The sequence below is a fragment of the Lepidochelys kempii genome, chromosome 5 (genome assembly GCF_965140285.1).
Source record: "Lepidochelys kempii isolate rLepKem1 chromosome 5, rLepKem1.hap1, whole genome shotgun sequence".
In the NCBI taxonomy this organism is placed as follows: Eukaryota; Metazoa; Chordata; order Testudines; family Cheloniidae; genus Lepidochelys; species Lepidochelys kempii.
The window spans coordinates 100,642,561-100,661,686 of NC_136384.1; the positions used below are offsets into that span (position 1 = coordinate 100,642,561).

General features: G+C 40.2%; 2 protein-coding genes across 2 annotated transcripts in view; one reads left to right on the plus strand and one right to left on the minus strand.

The window, feature by feature from the left end:
* Positions 1–3,098: 3,098 nt before the first annotated feature.
* Positions 3,099–6,850, plus strand: TMEM252 (transmembrane protein 252). The gene is made up of 2 exons (XM_073345213.2): positions 3,099–3,461; positions 4,593–6,850. Exons 1-2 carry the CDS (start codon positions 3,163–3,165, stop codon positions 4,873–4,875), a joined length of 582 nt encoding a protein of 193 aa, XP_073201314.1. The 5' UTR covers positions 3,099–3,162; the 3' UTR covers positions 4,876–6,850.
* A 4,172-nt stretch (positions 6,851–11,022) lies between these two features.
* PGM5 (phosphoglucomutase 5) overlaps positions 11,023–19,126 on the minus strand; it is a 107,320-nt gene continuing 99,216 nt past the window's right edge. Inside the window, exon 11 of the mRNA XM_073345192.2 lies at positions 11,023–12,620. Within this exon, the coding sequence (XP_073201293.1) occupies positions 12,531–12,620 (90 nt within the window). The 3' untranslated portion in view covers positions 11,023–12,530. The remainder of the gene's footprint in view (positions 12,621–19,126) is intronic.

A 19,126-nucleotide genomic window follows, 5' to 3' on the forward strand; every position in this document is an offset into this window, starting at 1 on the left:
TGTGTTTGTCAGCAATAAAACGACTGGTGCTCCCAGGTGGTATTGCCATAAAAATACTAAACAATAATAATACATTCAAGATAGAGTCTCCTCTCTATACCACCAACAGGATACTGAACAACAAGGCAGAACATTCCACCACGGTGCTCTTGCTGCTATAGCATGGCCTGACACCAGGACACGAAGGCCCAGATTTTGCAAGGTATATAGGTGTTGCATGGCTCGGCATTGCAAGGCCAAAGTGACCTAGGTGGTGAACGCCCATTTTCGAAAGTGGTTTAGGCACATAGGAGCCAAAGTCCCATTGAAAATTTAAAAATCTGGGCCATAATACCTGGATACTAGCCAAAACTGATTGAAATCTGATGCCAGGACACTTAGTACCTAGAACTGATTAACACCACACCTAATCAGAGCAATGAATTCAATTTTACTGCACACGATAAGGGATGCAGGAGATGATTTATGTTATTTTTGTGATATTATTTATATTACCCCTTATATACAGTGAAAACCTCCATTAGTGAGCTTGGCTTTGCCCCACCTGTTATAAACAGACTTTCACTAGGGCAGGAGATGGCAGTTTATTAAAATGTGTGAACAACACGCAGAGTATCTTTACTGGAAAGTTAGCTTGAGTGATCTACACTTGATTTCTCCAATGTTTGCCTAGCTTGAGTGAGAGCAGGGACATGGCAGAATAATACTTTAATTGGTTTAATGCCCTGTATCCACACTGCCACTCTATTCACTTATACTGTCTGCTGCGGGCGCATCCCATCATTCTTAGCATTGCAGTAAGCTGAGCCATGCTAAGAATTTTTTTGCAGTGTAGTGTGGGAGCCTGTGAACAGGGGGAAGATGCAGGGCGTAAGATGCAGTGGCAGGCATTTCAGCAGTGGCTCAACATCATGGGAAAGAGGTGGTATGCTTTGTTAAGAAGAGCACATAAGCTGCATGCAGAGCTGGAGGAGTGGTGGCCACTGATGCAGTTTTTAGTGGGTGATGAAGCCCCCCTTATCATGTCTGGCCATAACACTTCCAAAGCAGGTTACTATTGCTATCTGGAATCTGGCCATCCCAGAATGTTATGGATTAGTTTGGTTTTGGCAAGTCAATTGTTGGCTCTGTGACGGAGGAGGTTTGTTGTACAATTAGGACTTTGTTTCATCTGTGGGCAGTGAAGGTGACGTCCAGGCTAGATGGATGGAATAGAAAGAGAGCAAGAAAATATGAGTATGGGGAATTGTGGGAAGGCACTGGAGGACTGGCAGCACTCCAGTGACACTAGTCTGCATTCACATTACTGAGCGGTCGTGTTAGCAGGCCAATTGTGCCAACCAACTTGAGTGAATAGCGCCACCGCACTTGAGTGTGGGGTTTGTGTGTGTGGATGGGCGTTGAGTTAACAGGAAGATTTGCATTATAACATGAGTTAACTTTGCAGTAAAAACTGGCCCCGACAGCTCTTTATGTGAATGCTTTGCTCAGTTAAGAAAGGTTTTTGCCACCTTTGGTATCACAGCAAATGAAACAACCTCAAAACACCTTCTCACAGTTGGTACAAAAATCAGCTGCACTGACCTGTTTTGGAGCTGGTTGAGTAGATAACCTGACACAGTGGGAGAGGGCTGAAAAGCACATTTTTTCACCAGAATGTATGGCAGCTTTGTGACAAAATAAACAAATAAGCATATTATTTATCAAGAACCCCTGGCAAAGTGGTTGGGGTCGTGCCCACACAGGTAAAATACAATGCTAATAAACAATCATAATTAAACCACCAAACAATACATGAATAGAGTCATAGGGTGAGATTGTGTGCTGCGCCTTGGGGAAGGGTTGAAGCAAAGATGACCTTTGTGCCTTTGGGGCCCTGAGCTGGTCAGACATCAAAACAACCCAGAGTAATTTAGGAAGCCACAGGAGATACTGTAATTTGTCACCCTACTTGGGCAGCCGTGGGCAGCTCCATACTCTGGAGAGGTGCAGAATGGCCACAGTGGCATGTGCTATAGCCCCTCCCCTATCCAATATGCCCCTTTCTCCCCACTGGGCATGGCCCCTGTGCCAGGACTTGTGAGGCTTTTATGACCCCTATATACCATGGCAGCGGCGTACAGGGGCTATAGTGGAAGAAAGAATCACTCTCATAGACTTAAGGCCAGAAAGGATCCCTTATGTGTGATCCCTAGTGTGACAGGCCATAGAATTATACCCATTAGTTCCTGCACTGAGCCCAACCGTGGCTGAACTAAAGCCTATCTTTTAGAATGACATCCAGTTTTGATTAAAGACGCTAGGCGGGAAAGAGTTGACTACATTTCTTGGCACGGTATGGTTAATTCTCCTCCCCACTGAAAGACAAAGTGGCATTATTAAACAAATGATTTCAGTGGGTGTTAGGGGCCTAGGAGCTTTTGAAAATCCCAGAAGGTGCCTATCTATATCTTTACGCACCTAATTACCTTTAAAAATAGGCTCCTAAGTCAATAGCTGATGCTAGGAGAAAGAAGACAGAGCAAAGAAAAAATAATCAACATGGAGCTGAATTTGGGGAAGAGGAGAAGAACCAAACTTACACCACCCTTAGACTGTTTTGTTGAATGTGTGTAATTTTTATTGATCTTCGATGGTCCTGGGGTGGAAACTAGAAAGTGAGCTATAAGAAATGCCACAGTCATTTAACATTCAGTTGGGAAGAGTGAAAGAAAGAATTCATAATCAGTAGACACACATTTTTTCTTCAAGCTTTTAACAGAGAATTAGGAACAATGGAGGTTGGGTTTTTTTAAAGAAACTGTCAGTGCTAGAAAGCATTGCCCCAAAGCTGGCAAGGTTGGTGGTTTCTATTCAAACCTAAACCCTAATGTTTAACTCATTGAGAAGCACAGTATGCATCAATGGTTTTCAAAGCTTACACTGGCAAAGAAATGACACAGGAAGAATCCCCCCCCCCCCCCGCTTAAAGCAGCCTTATAATTATAAATTAATCCCTAAAGATATTATGGCAACTTCGATGAGTTAATGAGTATTGTATAACTGCCTGCTTCTCTTAATTGTCCAAAGGCCAGTTGATCCTGAAGAGCATAAAACCTTGACGAATGCAAGTAGGAAGCACAGCGGAGAGAGAAAGTGTGAGCGTGAGAGAGAAGGAACTAGATGCTGTGTTTAACCATGAAGATGCCAAAAAAGTTTTTCTGTCTCTTTCGTTTCTTTGTGCTCTTAACTGGCTTCTCTATTATTTGCATGGGAGCCTTTTGCATTTCCACAGGCTCCCTTTTGTGCAGATGTGGGAATAATCTGCTCGTTGCTTATTCTCTGCTACCTTTGGGGTTCTTACTCCTTGCGACTGGGATTTTCTGGAGCATGTGCCATGAAGTCAGAAAAAAAACCAACCTGTTCTATATTTTCCAGAGAAATCCCAGCCATAGAGAAATGCACATCAACACCATAGACAGGTATGTACTGCAATGTATGCGTGGGCAAACTAGGTGTTGCATTTGGTAAATGTATCCTCAAGAGAAATAAATGACATAGCATTATATCAAAGAAGAGTAACCTGTAGCCAGTATAAGACTTTTTATTCTATTTGTATGGGCATAGAACAGGAGCCTGAATATTTCATATGCAGTGGATTGCAGTTAGGACAGTAACAGCAGCAGTTTAGGTGATCTACCCTGTACATTGATTGTATCCCTGAAAAACTATTCTTCGTGATTACACATACGGGGACAAATTCCTGGGGAGAGCAGGCACAACTCCTCCGGCTTCAGTGGAGCTATCTCAGGAGCGCAGAAGGCCCAGTTGTATCACCGTAATAGACAACGATCGCGCCTGTGCCCGTGTTTTGGTATTGCTCCTCAGCACGGTTTTCCAGGGAGGCCAAAGCAATGGAATGATTCACAATTTCCTATATGGTCTATGCTTGAGGTTTCTGTGTAAATATCCCTGCTATTTCTGAGTGAAGTCTGATGCTTTCCGATAGGCAGTTTCTTAAACTGGTTGGCCCTAGGCCTGGCAAAGTTTGTAACAGAGTCTTTGGATACAAATGACTCTTGCTGTCTGTTGTGGTAACACCACCATAAACACTGACAATATGTGCTGTAACAGCTCTATAAATACATCGCATCACAAACCCTGGTTTGATAACCAAGATAATATGGATAGCACTTAAAAATCTGTGGAGAGCGGAAAATAATCGCCATGCAATCAGGTTGGCAGGAAATATACTCCCTTTTCCAATCCGAGTGCCCTTTACGGAAGCTGCTGCACTATAGACACTTGGTGGGTGATATTTGCATGACAGTCAGGAAACCTTGTCAATTAAATTCACTTCTGAGGCTGAGGCTGATATTTAAAATTATTTTAAATGGCACACTTCAGAGAAAGTCACAGGATGCTGATCAGCAAATCTGTTTCATATGTGTTCAGCTGATCTAGTCCTTCTTAGCCAGATTTCATTTCTTCAGTTTATATTTTAAATCTCAGATAAACTGTGACAAGGTGACAAAAGCACACATATCTAACCAGGCCCAGCTTATATAAATCTCTTCTAACTAGTGAATCTTTTCGGTGTGATTATTTTTCAGGCCTGATTTCTACCCTCCGTGCTATGAAGATAGCATTGATCCGGGAAAGCTGACTTTCCCAATACCACTCTCCCTTTCAGCAAGAGAGGAAGAGCTCTACAACATCCCTCCGCCGCTGTACACTGAAAGCAGCATGGAATTCATAGATGAAACTAGCCTTCAGGAGGAACAACCGCCATCGTACGAAATGTCTGTGCAGCAGCAGCCAACAGCTGAGCATGACTCGAGTACAGGAGGAGTCTCAGGCGCTTGTCATGCACCCGGGCCAGGAGTCAGTTGCTAATAATACGAACTGTGAAGGGACTTTAGAAGGACCAAAGCACGCCAGTTATTCCGAGACAAAGTCAGTGGATAAGACACTGAATGTGTAAAGTGGTGCTGGAAAAGACATGGGCCAGTGCTATATAATACTACTGTATTATACTACAGGGTGCAACAGTTGCCTGGGGACAGCATTGACCACAATCCATTCATGTGGCATTAGAGAGGTTATTTAAGGAGGTTCCCAGTATTTTAAAACAAGAACAGCATTCTCTGGCCTTTAAAGAGTTTGCTAATGATATTAAGTATAGCTCATAATTGTTGGCTCAAGCCAACATCAGAGCAGCTTGTTTTCACGTTTCAATATTTCACTATGCTCACACAAAAAAGCCAGTACCAAATACATTCATTGTACTCTGTCCAATGTCTCTAGATGATCTGTTTATGAAAGATTTTTTCATACCAAATATCCAACTGGCTAATTTCCTTTTCATAGCCAGTATTTCATTTTGTGCTCACGTCAGCCCATCAAGATGTTGAGTGAAAATGCTCTTGAGATATAAATGACTGTACTGTACCTTGATACGCTGGCTACCAGTGTATAGAAGCCATTATTTTTTACACTGGAAGGAAAATGTTAGTGCTGCTACTTAATGTTCCTCTATTTATTAATTTAAATCTCTTTCTCGCATCTCATCTTTTGGTGCAAGTTCCCATTTGTTTTTCCATTCATATTTGCTGATCTGGAAGATTATTAATTCATAAGCTAATAGTTGGGTATTTTTCTACCATGAGTATTTGGAGATAACTGCTTTACTTTGTGTTAATAGCCGATACTTTAATATTGCATTGAATTCATCTGTTTATTTCAATAAATTTTTTCAAACCAAGTCTGAACTAGAAATGAGGTTTCCATACTTCCAGAAGGATATACAACACCCAAGCTGAGCTCAGTCATTGCTGCACACTAATGAGAAGACGCCAGTTTCATAGCACAGCTCCTGAAAGAATAATACAGATTGTTTGCAGAAAAAAGCCTTCTATGAGCCATTTCTTTAGGCATTGTCTTCATAGCTATAAGGTTAGCTGCTTCCATTGCACTGTTCACAAACTCAGTGCCAAAGAAGTAAGGCTCTATTTGGGCCTGATCCTGCATCACTGAGTTCAACTAGAGTTCTGCCCTTTATGAAGAGAACATGAACAGGATAAGATGCTTTATCAATCTTTCTTTACGCTCATGTATCAGAAGAGGCAAGAGTGGGCTGGCTACAAATCATTGTAGAAACTGAAAACATGGAGAAAATCAACTGCAAAATAAATCAATTCTTCCTCCTCAAGGATTATTTTCTGATTTGAAATATAGCCTTTCCCTTGATGGGAGAAGAAGGGAAATAGAGGATGTGATTGAGAAGAATGACAAAGAAATGGGAGGTGAGACATGTTTTCCTTGGGGAGTCGAAGGAGTAGGGAGGGGTAGATGGTGTACCCAGAAAAAGGGGAGAGGAGAACATAAGGTTAAAAATGGAAATAATTATACAGGAAATGACACATTAAAAGAGGTAGAGTTAAAGGACAGAAAAAAAGGAAAAACAATGGAGAGAAAGAGACTAAACACATTCAAAAGAAAACAATGACAGGATAAATACTATAATTGGAAAGATGGAGAAAGACAAACAGGATCTATGTAAAAAGATTTTTTAAATGATTAAAAAGCTGCACATTCTAAAGTGGGGGAGAATAAAAACCAGGAGAAATGGGAACCTTTACATGTTATTTCAAAAGCAGTTAAAGAGAGGGTTTCCTCTGAGAAGTGACCGTGGTAAATGATACCTTTTTACTCAAGAGACCTGCTTCCTGAATGTATTCAGAGTCGGAACAGCTGGCTTTAGTGACAAAGGTATGTTTTTACTGCATTTTAGTCATGTTCATGCTGCAGGACGCTGACAACTATGGGGTTGTATATGTGTTGCTGAGGGAAGACATTCATTAAATGTGAGGCAAGATTCAAGCTTGATGCTCAGCCCTAGGTTGAGCATGCAGGGCTGACAGTTAGAAAAACTACCGGAGTAAAATCCTGGTTCTGTTGAAGTCAACAGCAGTATTGCTATTGACTTCAACAGGTCAGGATTTGATATCCCCCCCCTCTTTTTTTTTTTTTACTTTTGAATTGAGCACATTTTATTTGGAAATCAGTGAAAAACAAACATGGAAGCCCAGAATGCCATTTTCAGTGTGACTTTTCAGAATGGCACACTTTAATTCAATTATTGACTCACTTCTGCTGTAGCTCATGAAGAATTGCACCATTTTTAGGTACAGATTCCCCGCCCCTATCCCCCCCTTCCCCCCCCACACACTGGAACATAAAGTGGCTGGTTAGAATGCTGGAAGGTACATATTTATGGATATATTCCTGGTTCAAAGTGCCCTGCTAACACAGGCCTGACTTCTAAATTCTCCTTTATCTGAATACAACACTAACCCCTTTATCTAGTACAGTGCTTTTCAACTTTATTTTTTCATTTGCAAACCCATAAAAAAATTTCAGAAGGAGGTGCGGACCCCTTTGGAAATCTTAGATATAGTCTCTGGACCCCCCAGGGTCTGCAGATTACAGGTTGAAAACCACTGATCTAGTGTTTGATAGGCAGATGAAACTCCATGTAAACAAGGCTTCAGATAAACAGTGGCTTCTTTGAGAGTGCCAAACTTGGGGTCCACCGTCCCATGGGGTAGGGAGGACGTGCCAGCTGGCCACCAGTTCTGACTGACCCACAGAGCAGACTGGTAATGAGGCAGAGGACACCTTCCTTGCATCTGCTTTGTGGCCCTGTTTCTTGGGCAGTTCTGGGCAAGAACTAAGATTTTGAATTCTTCCCTAACATTTCAGGGGAAATCCAAAAAGGGCTTAAGAATTTTACTAGCCTTTCTGTGGCCACACCAACCTCAATACATTGCAAGTATTGCGTGCAGGGGACTGGACTAGAGAAATGCAACAACGATGATTAAAGGTCTAGAAAACATGATCTATGAGGGAAGACTGAAAAAAATGGGTTTGTTTAGTCTGGAGAAAAGACAGAGGGGACAAGATAATTTTCAAGTACATAAAAGGTTGTTACAAGGAGGAGGGAGAAAAATTGTTCTTCTTAACCTCTGAGGATAGGATAAGAAACAATGGGCTTAAAGTGCAGCAAGGGAGGTTTAGGCTGGACATTAGGAAATGTCAGGGTGGTTAAGCACTGGAATAAATTGCCTAGGGAGGTTGTGGAATCTCCATCACTGGGGGTTTTTAAGAGCAGTTAGACAAACACCTGTCAGAGATGGTCTAGATAATACTTAGTCCTGCCATAAGTGCAGGGGACTGCACTAGATGACTTCTCAGGTCCCTTCCAGTCCTGTGATTCTATTGTAGGCTCTTAAGGGCTCCAGACCCTTTCAAGGATAAATGGACTGCTCACTGCGTCTTCAAACAGCAACAGGGGTTAAGGTGTGGAGGGAAGGAGGGCTAACCGGGATGTAAGACAAGTTCAGGTTAAGAGGGACTATTTTGCTCGACTCAATCTGTCTTTCATGTATATACTTTCACTGCTTAGTTAGAAGCTGAATGGAAATGATGTGGGTGACTGCATGAGTGAATAAATGTCAACAATCCTTTTAAAAGCAGAAAGGTTTTAAATGGCTGAATTAATTTTACTCAAACTTTCCAAAACAAATTTACCTTTGGCATGACCAGCCATGAGAAGTTTTGGATTAAAAGGGATTTTCTTTATTTGTAAAGATATGAAGAATTCAAAACAAGGGTTCAAGGAATAGGACTTTTCTGCCCTAGCCTCCTGAACAATAATGCAATAATGCTATTCCCATCCTATCACTATCCTCAGTGCTGAGATGCGTAGTTCCTAGGCGTGAGGCCAAGCATTTTTCTTTGACGGTAATTTATTCATGCTGAAAGGGAAATTTTTTTACATTTCAGTGCAGTGCATTGGACATATGGGGCCAGCTCCTCAGGTATGGCTGAAGAATAAAAGTTGGGGGAATCGGTGGGGTATTCCTCACCTCTGCACCCTCAAGCCTAGGACTGCTCCATGCAGGGCTGGTCCGCCACTACCATGTTAGTACTGAGTATTCTTTAAAATGAAACATCTTTGCCAGGTTTTGTGCCTTACATACATTGTTAAATATTTTATACCATAAGCCACCGGTTCATGATTTAAAAAAAAAAAAAGGTTTAAGTCTGTTATTTATCTTCAATAAGTGAAGGGAGGTTACTAATGTGTTATGTCAACAAATGGATGGCACTTTAATAATATAATTATACATAGTTTGATATAATTGAACAGAATGACAAGTTTTTGCTAGTTGGTCTTCTCCCTGCTATTGCACACAAGTTAATAGTTCTTGTTCTCTCTACCCTTCCATGTTTTTACTTCTTTCTGTCTTTCTTCTTCCATCTTCCACACTACTTTTGCATGGTCTACTTGCTACCTCTTTTAGTTTCCACTTCTTTTTGTCCCTTCCTCATTTATCTTCCCTTCCTTGAACCTTTCCCTCTCTCTTTCCAGCTGGGTCCACAAACTCATTTCTTCCCCAAGTCTCCCCCATTCCCTTTCCTCTGGCCTCCATCTCTTTGTTTCTGGGACCCCATCCCTCTGTCCTGGTCACCCCTCTGCAAAGACCCCTTGGTACCTTGCTGCCCACTCCCCCTTATTCTCTAGGAGTTTCTCTTCCAAAATAGCTTCCCCCTCCCTCCCCCCGGCCTTTTCACCCTTGCAGGCTGGGAGTGTGCTCTTAGACTACATGCTGTTTGTATGACAAACCCAACTGTTCGGAAAACAGAAAGAATGTCCAATTAGATACTAGTACAGTTATTTCAAAACTGCCTTGACAGTGTAGAGGCTGCAACCCATGGACCAGCCCAACCACTTAACCCAACAGTAGGAGTAGAGGGGGGGACAGGACTTTTTCTCGTCAAGCCCCTCACTCTAGCAGCCCTGCAAAGAGTAACACTATCCTTGTAAGAGGTGGTGGACATGTTGCCATTTCCCCAGACATTAGCTTCTAACCATTAAGCTCTCAACTATTTTCAAGTAAAACATCTCTGTACATTAAGTGCATGATTAATGAGACTGTGGTCACAGTCCTTCCTTGAACAAATCAGATACAGAGATATACACATCGTGAGTCAGCCTTACAAAGTTTTACTCATCATCTTGTACATGACAAGTAATTTTTTGGGTGGAGAATATCAATCGTATTAATAATCAGTTTTATCATTATCATCAATCAGTATTACAAAGGACTAGGGAGTAGGTTTTGTGTTGAGGATGGTAACAGTTTTACAACAGTTTTGCAAGATAACTATTAAAAATCATACACAGAGATCATCTTATTCTCAAGTGCATTACCCCAGTTTTACATCAGTGCAACTCCATTACTAATATAACATAATGCAAAATTAGACCCAGTATTTTCCTTTTGAGAACTTTCCAATTCTGCTTCATTTTTTTCTGAATCCTGACTGCCACCTACTGCGGCTAATGCTATCATGCCTTTCCTAGAACAGAGAAGTCTGGTGGAGTATTTACTGGATATGGTCAGTGGCAGTTTAGCAAGGCTTTCCCGTCTCTTTTATAGTGGGTGGGTACAGTACATCATGTTTTCAGCAATCCCAGTCTCCAGAGGCTAAGACAATGGGAAACCTAAATTGGTTTTCAAACTCACCTCTGCCAGGTGATCAGGTCAAAGATTATTTAATCATCTGAGGTCTTATAACAATAAGAACTTTTCAAATTCTTGGTTGGCCCATTTTCAGTAGGATTTGCCAACATATGACGAGCTGAGTGGTTCAGCATTTTGAAGGGAAATTTCTCACAGTCTAGGCCAAATCTGCACAAGTCTGAATGATCTAAACCAACAGTGGAGGAGTTTGCCCTATATGAAGCACTGTAGGTTAGGTCTAGATAAACATGCCCTCTTTAAAGAAGAGTACATTTAAATTTGGACACCCGAATTGTGGTGAAGATGCAGGGACCTTCTGATGCCTTCCACAATCCTTTATAAAATGAATTCAAGCCATGGAATCTCTTGATTTATTCAAATATTAAATAATACTGTAGTAAAATATTGTGTGAAAACATCAGTGTCTTATTTATTTAGAATGAATTAAGTAGATAATGTAATTCTATTAAAGGCAGCTTTATTTGAATGGATGAAAGCACAGTGTGTTTTGTCAACAATTAGGTATTAAGACAGAAATATAGCAATCCACTTTATTAGATAATAAATGTCATAGCAATTTTTGACAGAAGTGTCAAAAGAATACAAAGCAACTTCCTGCACTGCAATATTATCTAAATTGCACTGAAATCTTGATGGGTTGCAATATGAATTGTACATGCTGCAAAGTCTCAAATTGCACAAAGCCAACTCAACAAATGATATGACAAGTGACCACACGCTGTTCCCAAGGAAGCAAAACATTCAAACAAGTCACATGCACAAAGTGTTTGTGTTCTTGTTCAGTACAAAGCAATGAACCATAACTAGAGCTGCAGCAGCATTTCACAAGCAAAAAAACCACAAGTGTACATATGCTTCTCTCATTCATGTCAAGTCCCTTCTCCCCAGCTCTTTATCCTATGAACTCTACTTTAAAGAATCTAATAGACTCTGAGCTCAACTAGTGAATCAGCCAAGTATTTCATTTAATTCATTCCCTTTTCCGTATTACATCCATTCCTGATAAGTATGAACATAGGTATGTAATCTTTAAAATCTTTCTATGATAACACATTTATGGAAAATATGCTGAACTTGCAACAGTACCCTCCAAGCCCAGTAAGCACCAGCAGGACATGCTTATGAACACGAGGGATATTGCAAAAGGCAACTGATGCCCCCGTGACTAAAACATTAATCATATTTTGGCTTCAATAAAAATAATTACCCTCCTTTAAAAAAAAGGAAGAGTCAATTTCAGGGAAACCTAGAGAGAGACATGAGTCACACTGTTACACTTCTAAACCAAAAAAAAAGGAAGCACTGGCATCTTTCATTGTGAGTCTTTCATTTCATTCATTTTCAAATGTGTGCACAGTTCTGCTGCTGGTGTGGATCTGCAAGCTGGCTAAGGGTGCAGATGAGAAAGGAACAAACTGAGTATGCAAATGCACCCTTCGCAAAGACTAGTATGCTGCCCCGTACCTCAGACACGCTGATGATTTCTTCCTAAACCAACAAGAAGCTGACAAGAACCATAAACTGTATTCACCAAAAAACATGTTTGCATTGTAGACCATTTCCCCCTTCTTCCCAAGTCCAAAATTCTTCTTACTTTATCATAACACTCGAAGGGGAAAGAAAATACAAAGGTCAGCCCTTCCTGTCATACTGGCATTTTGCAACGTTCAAAGGTTAAGGGCTTTTTCTTTGGTTATTTTTATTTATTTTTTTGGACAAAAAGATATTGTTGCTCTAAAACAGAAGTCAGTACACTGTTGTCTCTGGCAATTAATGCAACTGAATTTGATCAATATTAAACTGAATTTTTCTTCCCACCCCCACCCCCAAAAAACTTTTAAAGCCATACAAGGCACAAACAGCTAACGTGGTTTAGCAAGGTCATCTCTCTTCCTTGCCCTCTCTCTTTTGGCCCTGGGTTAATGATCCTTTGTAGATTCAGGTGATGACAGTGGGTCCCTTCCGCCCTGTCCTCTCATGGATCTGAGATATTTTCAGTGCAATGGCTATGAGAGGACTCAGCACAGCCTAGAAGAAAAGGAATACAGTGAGCCACGTTAAGAAGAAAAGTCAATGAACACTTTTTAAAAATCTGTTATTGATTTTTCCCTTGTTCAACACAGTGTTAACTAATAATATGAAACGTTATACTGGGTCTAAAGTAGCTAAGCTAAGCAGAACGTGCAAACCCCAGATGTTGTAATGATAACCTCACCACACACCAAGAGTAATGGAGAGCTCTGTGTGAAATATGCGATATAAAACCATGTGGAAGTCTCAAACCTGGAATTATTTATGAAGCTGAGTTGAAACTATAACCAAACGGTATTTTCATACACTACATTGTTAAACTGAAGAACTCAATGACAGAGATACTGAGGCAGGTATCTTAGTAGGAGTCATAAAAATATTTATATGACTAAAACATTATTACTTGCACTTGTACTGCATAGGTCAAAGAGGTATTTCCCTTGCAGTTTCAGTTTATAGATCTCTATTTACAACTTTAACAACCTTACAGTTTGTGTCTAAGTGGGAGTGTTTTTTTGTCTAGATGCCTAAACAAAACGAATAAAATGAAAACCTTATCAGGTAAGAGTGATGAAATAACATCTCTGTTTATGCTGCCACTGATTTCAACAGAGTTTATGGCCATATTCATTTATTCAGAAACCTGGCCAGTGATCAGTGGGATATTACTATTCCTTTCCTATCTGTGGATCCACTTCTAATTGCACAATGATTAGACAACACCACACAGGGTAAAGAGTTCATACATTTTATACAATACATTAATATGAAGAGCATGAAAGTTAACATTTCTTGAAAATGCTACAAAATGAAAAAACAAAATGAGCCAGCTCCTATGCTCTGTAAGTAGGGACAGCTCATTCCTCTAAACAGCTATACCTGCAATAGAGAAGAATCACCACAAATGTACTTGGGCAGAGGGGCATTGTCCCACCATGGAAGAAACACAGGTGCTCACAGACCACCTGGATCTTGGATACCTTCAGGGGGGCACAGAAGCATCTATGCCCTCTTATTGGCTCCGGGCTCTCTCTGTGACCCAGTCCCTGGAAGTGGCTTTCCTAGGGCATCCCTCTCCCAGATAAAAAAAAGAGAGAATTTTTCACTCCAGAGAGGACTGGAAGATAAAAACAGATCACAGGACCCTACCCAGTTTTACCACCTTCATGAGCAATAAAATGACAAATTTAAATAAGAAAGCAAACAAACAAAACAACCCACTCTCTGCTTTGGCTGAAAGCCTTAGGTTAGTCAAGATTACCACATTTAAAGTGTTTTTCAAATTTTATTTCTACTTTTAAAAAGTGTAAAGCTTTATTATTAAAAGTTGAACTCAAAATGACATTAAAAGTGTGCCTGGATACACCACAAACAAACTACTTAATAAAAACTGCATTGTTTGAAATGCATTGTTATCCATAAAACAGTATGCAACAACAAAGTTGTACAGTCTGTAAATCGAACAAAGCTTCTATTAACTTCAGTGAGAGTTTGGCTCAGTTAAGAACCACTGGAGAATATATCTCTAAATCCGTGATTGCCAGGGAAAACATCACACCTCTCACAAACTAGACATACCAATAGATATCTCAAACATGCATGTATCTGACAAGTGACAATGCCTGGTGCCCTTTGCTTGTGGATAATTTGTACTGGAGCCTTGAGAGATGTGTCATCCATTGTAGAGGCTGCCTGGCTCACTGCATTTTTATTCTGCCCTGTCTTGCAGAACTCCCATCCAACTGCCTTTCTCCATCTCCACATTCTCAGTTATGTTTTCCCCGAAAACTGTAATCCATTTGCAAAGGATCAAGGCTTCACAGCATTCTAAACTGCACCCAAGGGCTTGTTAAAAGCTGAGCAGATTCAGAGGTTTGGCTTTGTGCAAATATTTTCTTTGAACTCAGTCCAGATGGGCTGATATTTTAAGCTTTGTGGGAAAATCTCATCTTTGCGGCAAAATTTCACTTGGTTTATGTCAAATGTGGGCAATGTCCCTCCCCTTCAAAAACAAATTGTGTGCTATTCTGATGAAAAATCATAATTAGCCCAGGTTAGCTTGAAAAGTGCATGAATCTTAGTAAACCTTTTGACCAATCTGGTCTGAGTGTCGTTTGTAAGGCCATCCAAACCTACATGAGTTTTGCCTGGTTTAGGAATGAACGTTTAGCACAGCTCTAAAATTCCCTCTCTAATCTAACGTAAACCTCAGGTGACCATGCTGGCAAAGTAATTTCATCTCTGACAAAACAAATACTTTGATTTATATCTCCAGAAAAGTTCTGGAAAAGTTAAAGCCATGAAAGCCCAAAGGGATCTTGCAACATTGGATGAGTAGGCAACAAAATGGCAGATGGAATTCAATGTTAATAAGTGCAAAGTAATGCACATTAAAAAACATAATCCCAACTATACATGCAAAATTATGGGGTCTAAATTTAGCTGTTACCACTTGAGAAAGATCTTGGAGTCATTGTGGATAGTTCTCTGAAAATATCTGCTCAGTGTTCAGCAACAGTCTAAAAAGCTAACAGAATGTTAGGAACCATTAGGAAAGTGATTGATAACAACACAGTAAATATAATGCCATTATTTAAATACATGGCACACCCACACCTTGACAACTGCATGCAGTTCTGGTCGCCCCATCCCAAAAAAGATATATTAGAATTGGAAGAGGAAGCAAGAAGGCCAACAAAAATGATTAGAGATATGGAATAGCTTTCATATGAGGTGAGATTAAAAAGACTGGGACTGTTCAGTTTGGAGAAGAGACAACTAATGGGGGATATGATAGAGGTCTATAAAATCATGACTGGCATGGAGAAAGTGAATCAGGAAGAGTATTTACTCCTTCTCATAATACAAGAGCCAGAGGTCACCAAATGAAATTAATAGGGAGCAGGTTTAAAATAAGCAAAAGGAAGTACTTCTTCACACAACACACACCAGTGGAATTCGTTGACAGGAGAAATTGTGAAGGCTAATACTATAACTGGGTTCAAAAAAGAAAGACTAGTTCATGGAGGATAGGTCCATCAATGGCCATTAGCCAAGATAGTCAGGGACACAACCCCAAGCTCTAGATCAGGGGTTCTCACACTTCATTGCACCGCAACCCCCTTTTGACAATAAAAATTACTACATGGCCCAGGAGGGAGGACGAAAACCTGAGCCCCACCGCCCAAGGGATTCAGCCCCAGGCAGGGGGCCGGTAACCTGAGCTCCACTGCTGCCCAAGGCTGAAACCCTCAGGCTTTGGCCCCAGGTGGTGGGGTTCGAGCTTCAGCCCCGGGTCCCAACAAGTTTAAGCCAACCCTGGCGACCCCATTAAAATGGGGTTGTGACCCACTTTGGGTTCTGACCCACAGTTTGAGAATCGCTGCTCTAGATGTCCCTAAGCCTCTGACTGCCAGATGTTGGGACTGGACGATAGGGGATGGATCACTCAGAAATTGCCCTGTTCTGTTCTTTCCCTATGACATTGGCCACACTAGGAAGACAGGACTGGACTAGATGGACCACTGGTCTGACCCAGTGTGGCCGTTCTTATATTCTTATGAGAGAATACTCCCACCTTGGGATTCAAAGCATTTTTAAGAACACCAGATAATACTTATAACTTCTTTTACATAAGTTCAAACACCTGCTTTTGTGTTTGTTAAGAGTTTTTTTCTTGTGATGTTACGCTACATTTAGCAGGAAAAAAAAACCCCTTCAAAACATTGTGCCAGGCTTTGTATTTATAGGGTTTTCTCATCTTAAAATGTACCCAAGTGAACATGGTAGAACAACTTTATGACACAGGATAAGTTGTGTATACACACACTGCCATCTGCACTAACCTTTTTATTTCATCTCCTATCAGCCCACAGAAAAACAACAACAAAAATCCAAACTAGCCAGTTATTAAATGAATGTCACAGTAGGGTAGAGATCCATTGCGTAATCAGCTATATTTCATGTGGCTGTTGTACGGGGTTTAGGGTACTTGACTTACTATTAGACCAAATGACCCTTCAGAGTTTTCCAGATGTTAAGACAGTTACACAGACCCAGCTGCTGACTTCTAACCAGAGCTACAGCAGCAAGAGCCAGCAGAACTCACTCTTCTGGAACAAGTGCTGATTTTTCTAAGGAGAGATAGGCAAGTGAAATCCATGATTCATGAGATCTTCTATAATCATTGTCACCAGACAGATGTATTTTTAAAATGTGTCTGGAAAAGAAAATGGTCTGGAAATGCTTTTTTTGTTTCAAACTATTCTCAATATGGCACACTGTAAGGTGACCTAAATTATTTGGAATGACATGGAAGCTAAATTATTTGAATGACATGGAAAATGCTGAGTTATATAAGATCATGAGCAAACAGCTGAAAATGCCCTACCTCTCATTAATCCTTTTAAAAAGTCCCATATTATTTAATAGTAAGTAGAAAAACTTTGTATGGACTTTTTCAACCATCCTATACATTTCAATATTAAACTGTACACCTTCTATATGACTTTATAGATTACTTCAAAACACCAATAGAAAGGACATGTTCTCTATTAAATTCTACTATTTCTTAGAATTATTGCTATATCTTATTAAATATATAGAAATGTGTTGTTTCACCCTTATTAAATTCTATGGAACTTTTCCCAGTAGGGTTCTTATTTGAAAGAATTCTCTTTCACAAGAAAAACAGACATGCAATGCAATGTGGTTGCATGCTGCTATTGGATTCTTCTGTAGCTAGTTAGCATAGCCAAGCATTTAATTCAAGTATGTCCCTGGAAAATACATTTATATTTGTGATCCATGTTGTTCTATATTTGTACAGCACCTGACACAATGTGCTCCAGGTCCACAACTGTGGCCCCTAGGTACAACTTCAATACATATAATAAATAACAATGTACTGTGAATAAAAATGAGCAGATATTTGAAGCAACCTAACCTTTTTGCTGCACTGTTTCCTGTACATGCCCTGTACAATACCAGCATGACACTGGTGTTTGAAATAACATTTTATTAACCATGACAACAAATCAAAGAGATTCTGCATATGGACTGTAATTTTTTCCCCTTTAGATTTAAAACCTTATCCAACTTCCATGATTGTACCCAGGTAGCTAGGTAAAGCACAAGTAAATATTAGCCTTCTGTCATGATTTATTAATAGGCAATAAATATGAGGTGAGTCAGAAACTGAAGCTACATGTGAACATACGGGTCACCAAACCTTATTTTGAGTCCGTTACACCCACTCAATTGATCTGTTATCCTTTTCACCTCGGTTAAATTTAGCATAACTAATTGCTTGGTAAAACAGAAGAAAAAGAATGTGCCAATACATAAAAGTTCAAGGTTCTAGATGAAAGCAAGCATGCACTGCTTATGGCTAATGAATGATAAAGAATAATTTGGCAGAGGCTGCTTCTTGGCTGGCTAATAAAAGCCAAAGAATTGGTCTCCAGGGCCCAGATCCTCACAGGGACTGCATGCTCACTTTTATCTAGAACCTTGGACTTTTAGGTATCAGCACGTTTTATTATTCTTGTTTTATCCCTTGGACTTTTATGTGTATTGGCATGTTTCATTTTTCCTGTTTATCAAATATTTGGTTATGATAAATTTAACCTTGGTGAAAAGTATAACAGATTAATTGAGTGAGCACACTGTACTAAAAATAAGTTTTTAATGACCCTTAAGTTCATTGACAGCTCTGTTGATCTGTCACACCACTTTTATGGCCTATTTATTAACTGAAGCAAAAGAGACTTTTATTAACCGTTCTTTTGCCTAGCTACAAGGGTACAATCATTGAAGCTGTAACCTTTGAAAAGGAAGCTATAACTGTAAAAGGCTAAGAGGCTGGAAAGGCAACAGATCTCCCTGACTGGCAAACAGCTGGCATGTTAGGGGCACAGCCAGAGCCCTCTTGTGCTCTAGCTAGCCCAAGCTGAAGAAATGGCTCCTTGGGACCATTTCCAGTTTGGATAATTTAGAGCAGCCCCAAGGCTGCTTTAAACAATGCCAGGGCCTGTGTAGAACGAGACGCCAAAGCAGTGAGCCACCAGATTCTTCACAGTTCACTCCTGCTAGCTGCACCTAGATAATACTGAGCACAGCTAAGAATTTTCTTCCAAATGTACCATTGCCAAAGTTTCATGCTATTGAAGTGGAAGAGCAGAACACTAATGACTTCTGATAATCTTGTAAGTGAAAGACCACAGGTGTCATTGTCATAGTCAAACATAGCTATGCTGATATTATAAGTCCAAACTTTTCTGGGAGCTCTTCAACATCAGCTTAATTCAGGAGCAGTGTCTTCAACACTCCAAACAGTGGCCAAGATCAATTGATAATTATGTCACAAAAACATCTGAAAGGCAAAGACTGGAACCGGATATGAAAGTTGCATTTTTCTTTTATGCTGACATCATCATCTTCAATGTAGCATAAAATCAGAAATTTAAAGAAGCGATTGAAGCATTTCACCATGGATATATTAT

Coding starts and splice junctions, on each gene's coding strand:
- TMEM252 (XM_073345213.2), top strand. CDS start 3,163: ATGCTGTGTTTAACCATGAAGATGCCAAAAAAGTTTTTCTGTCTCTTT. Junction 3,462..4,592: donor CACATCAACACCATAGACAG/GTATGTACTGCA, acceptor ATTATTTTTCAG/GCCTGATTTCTACCCTCCGT.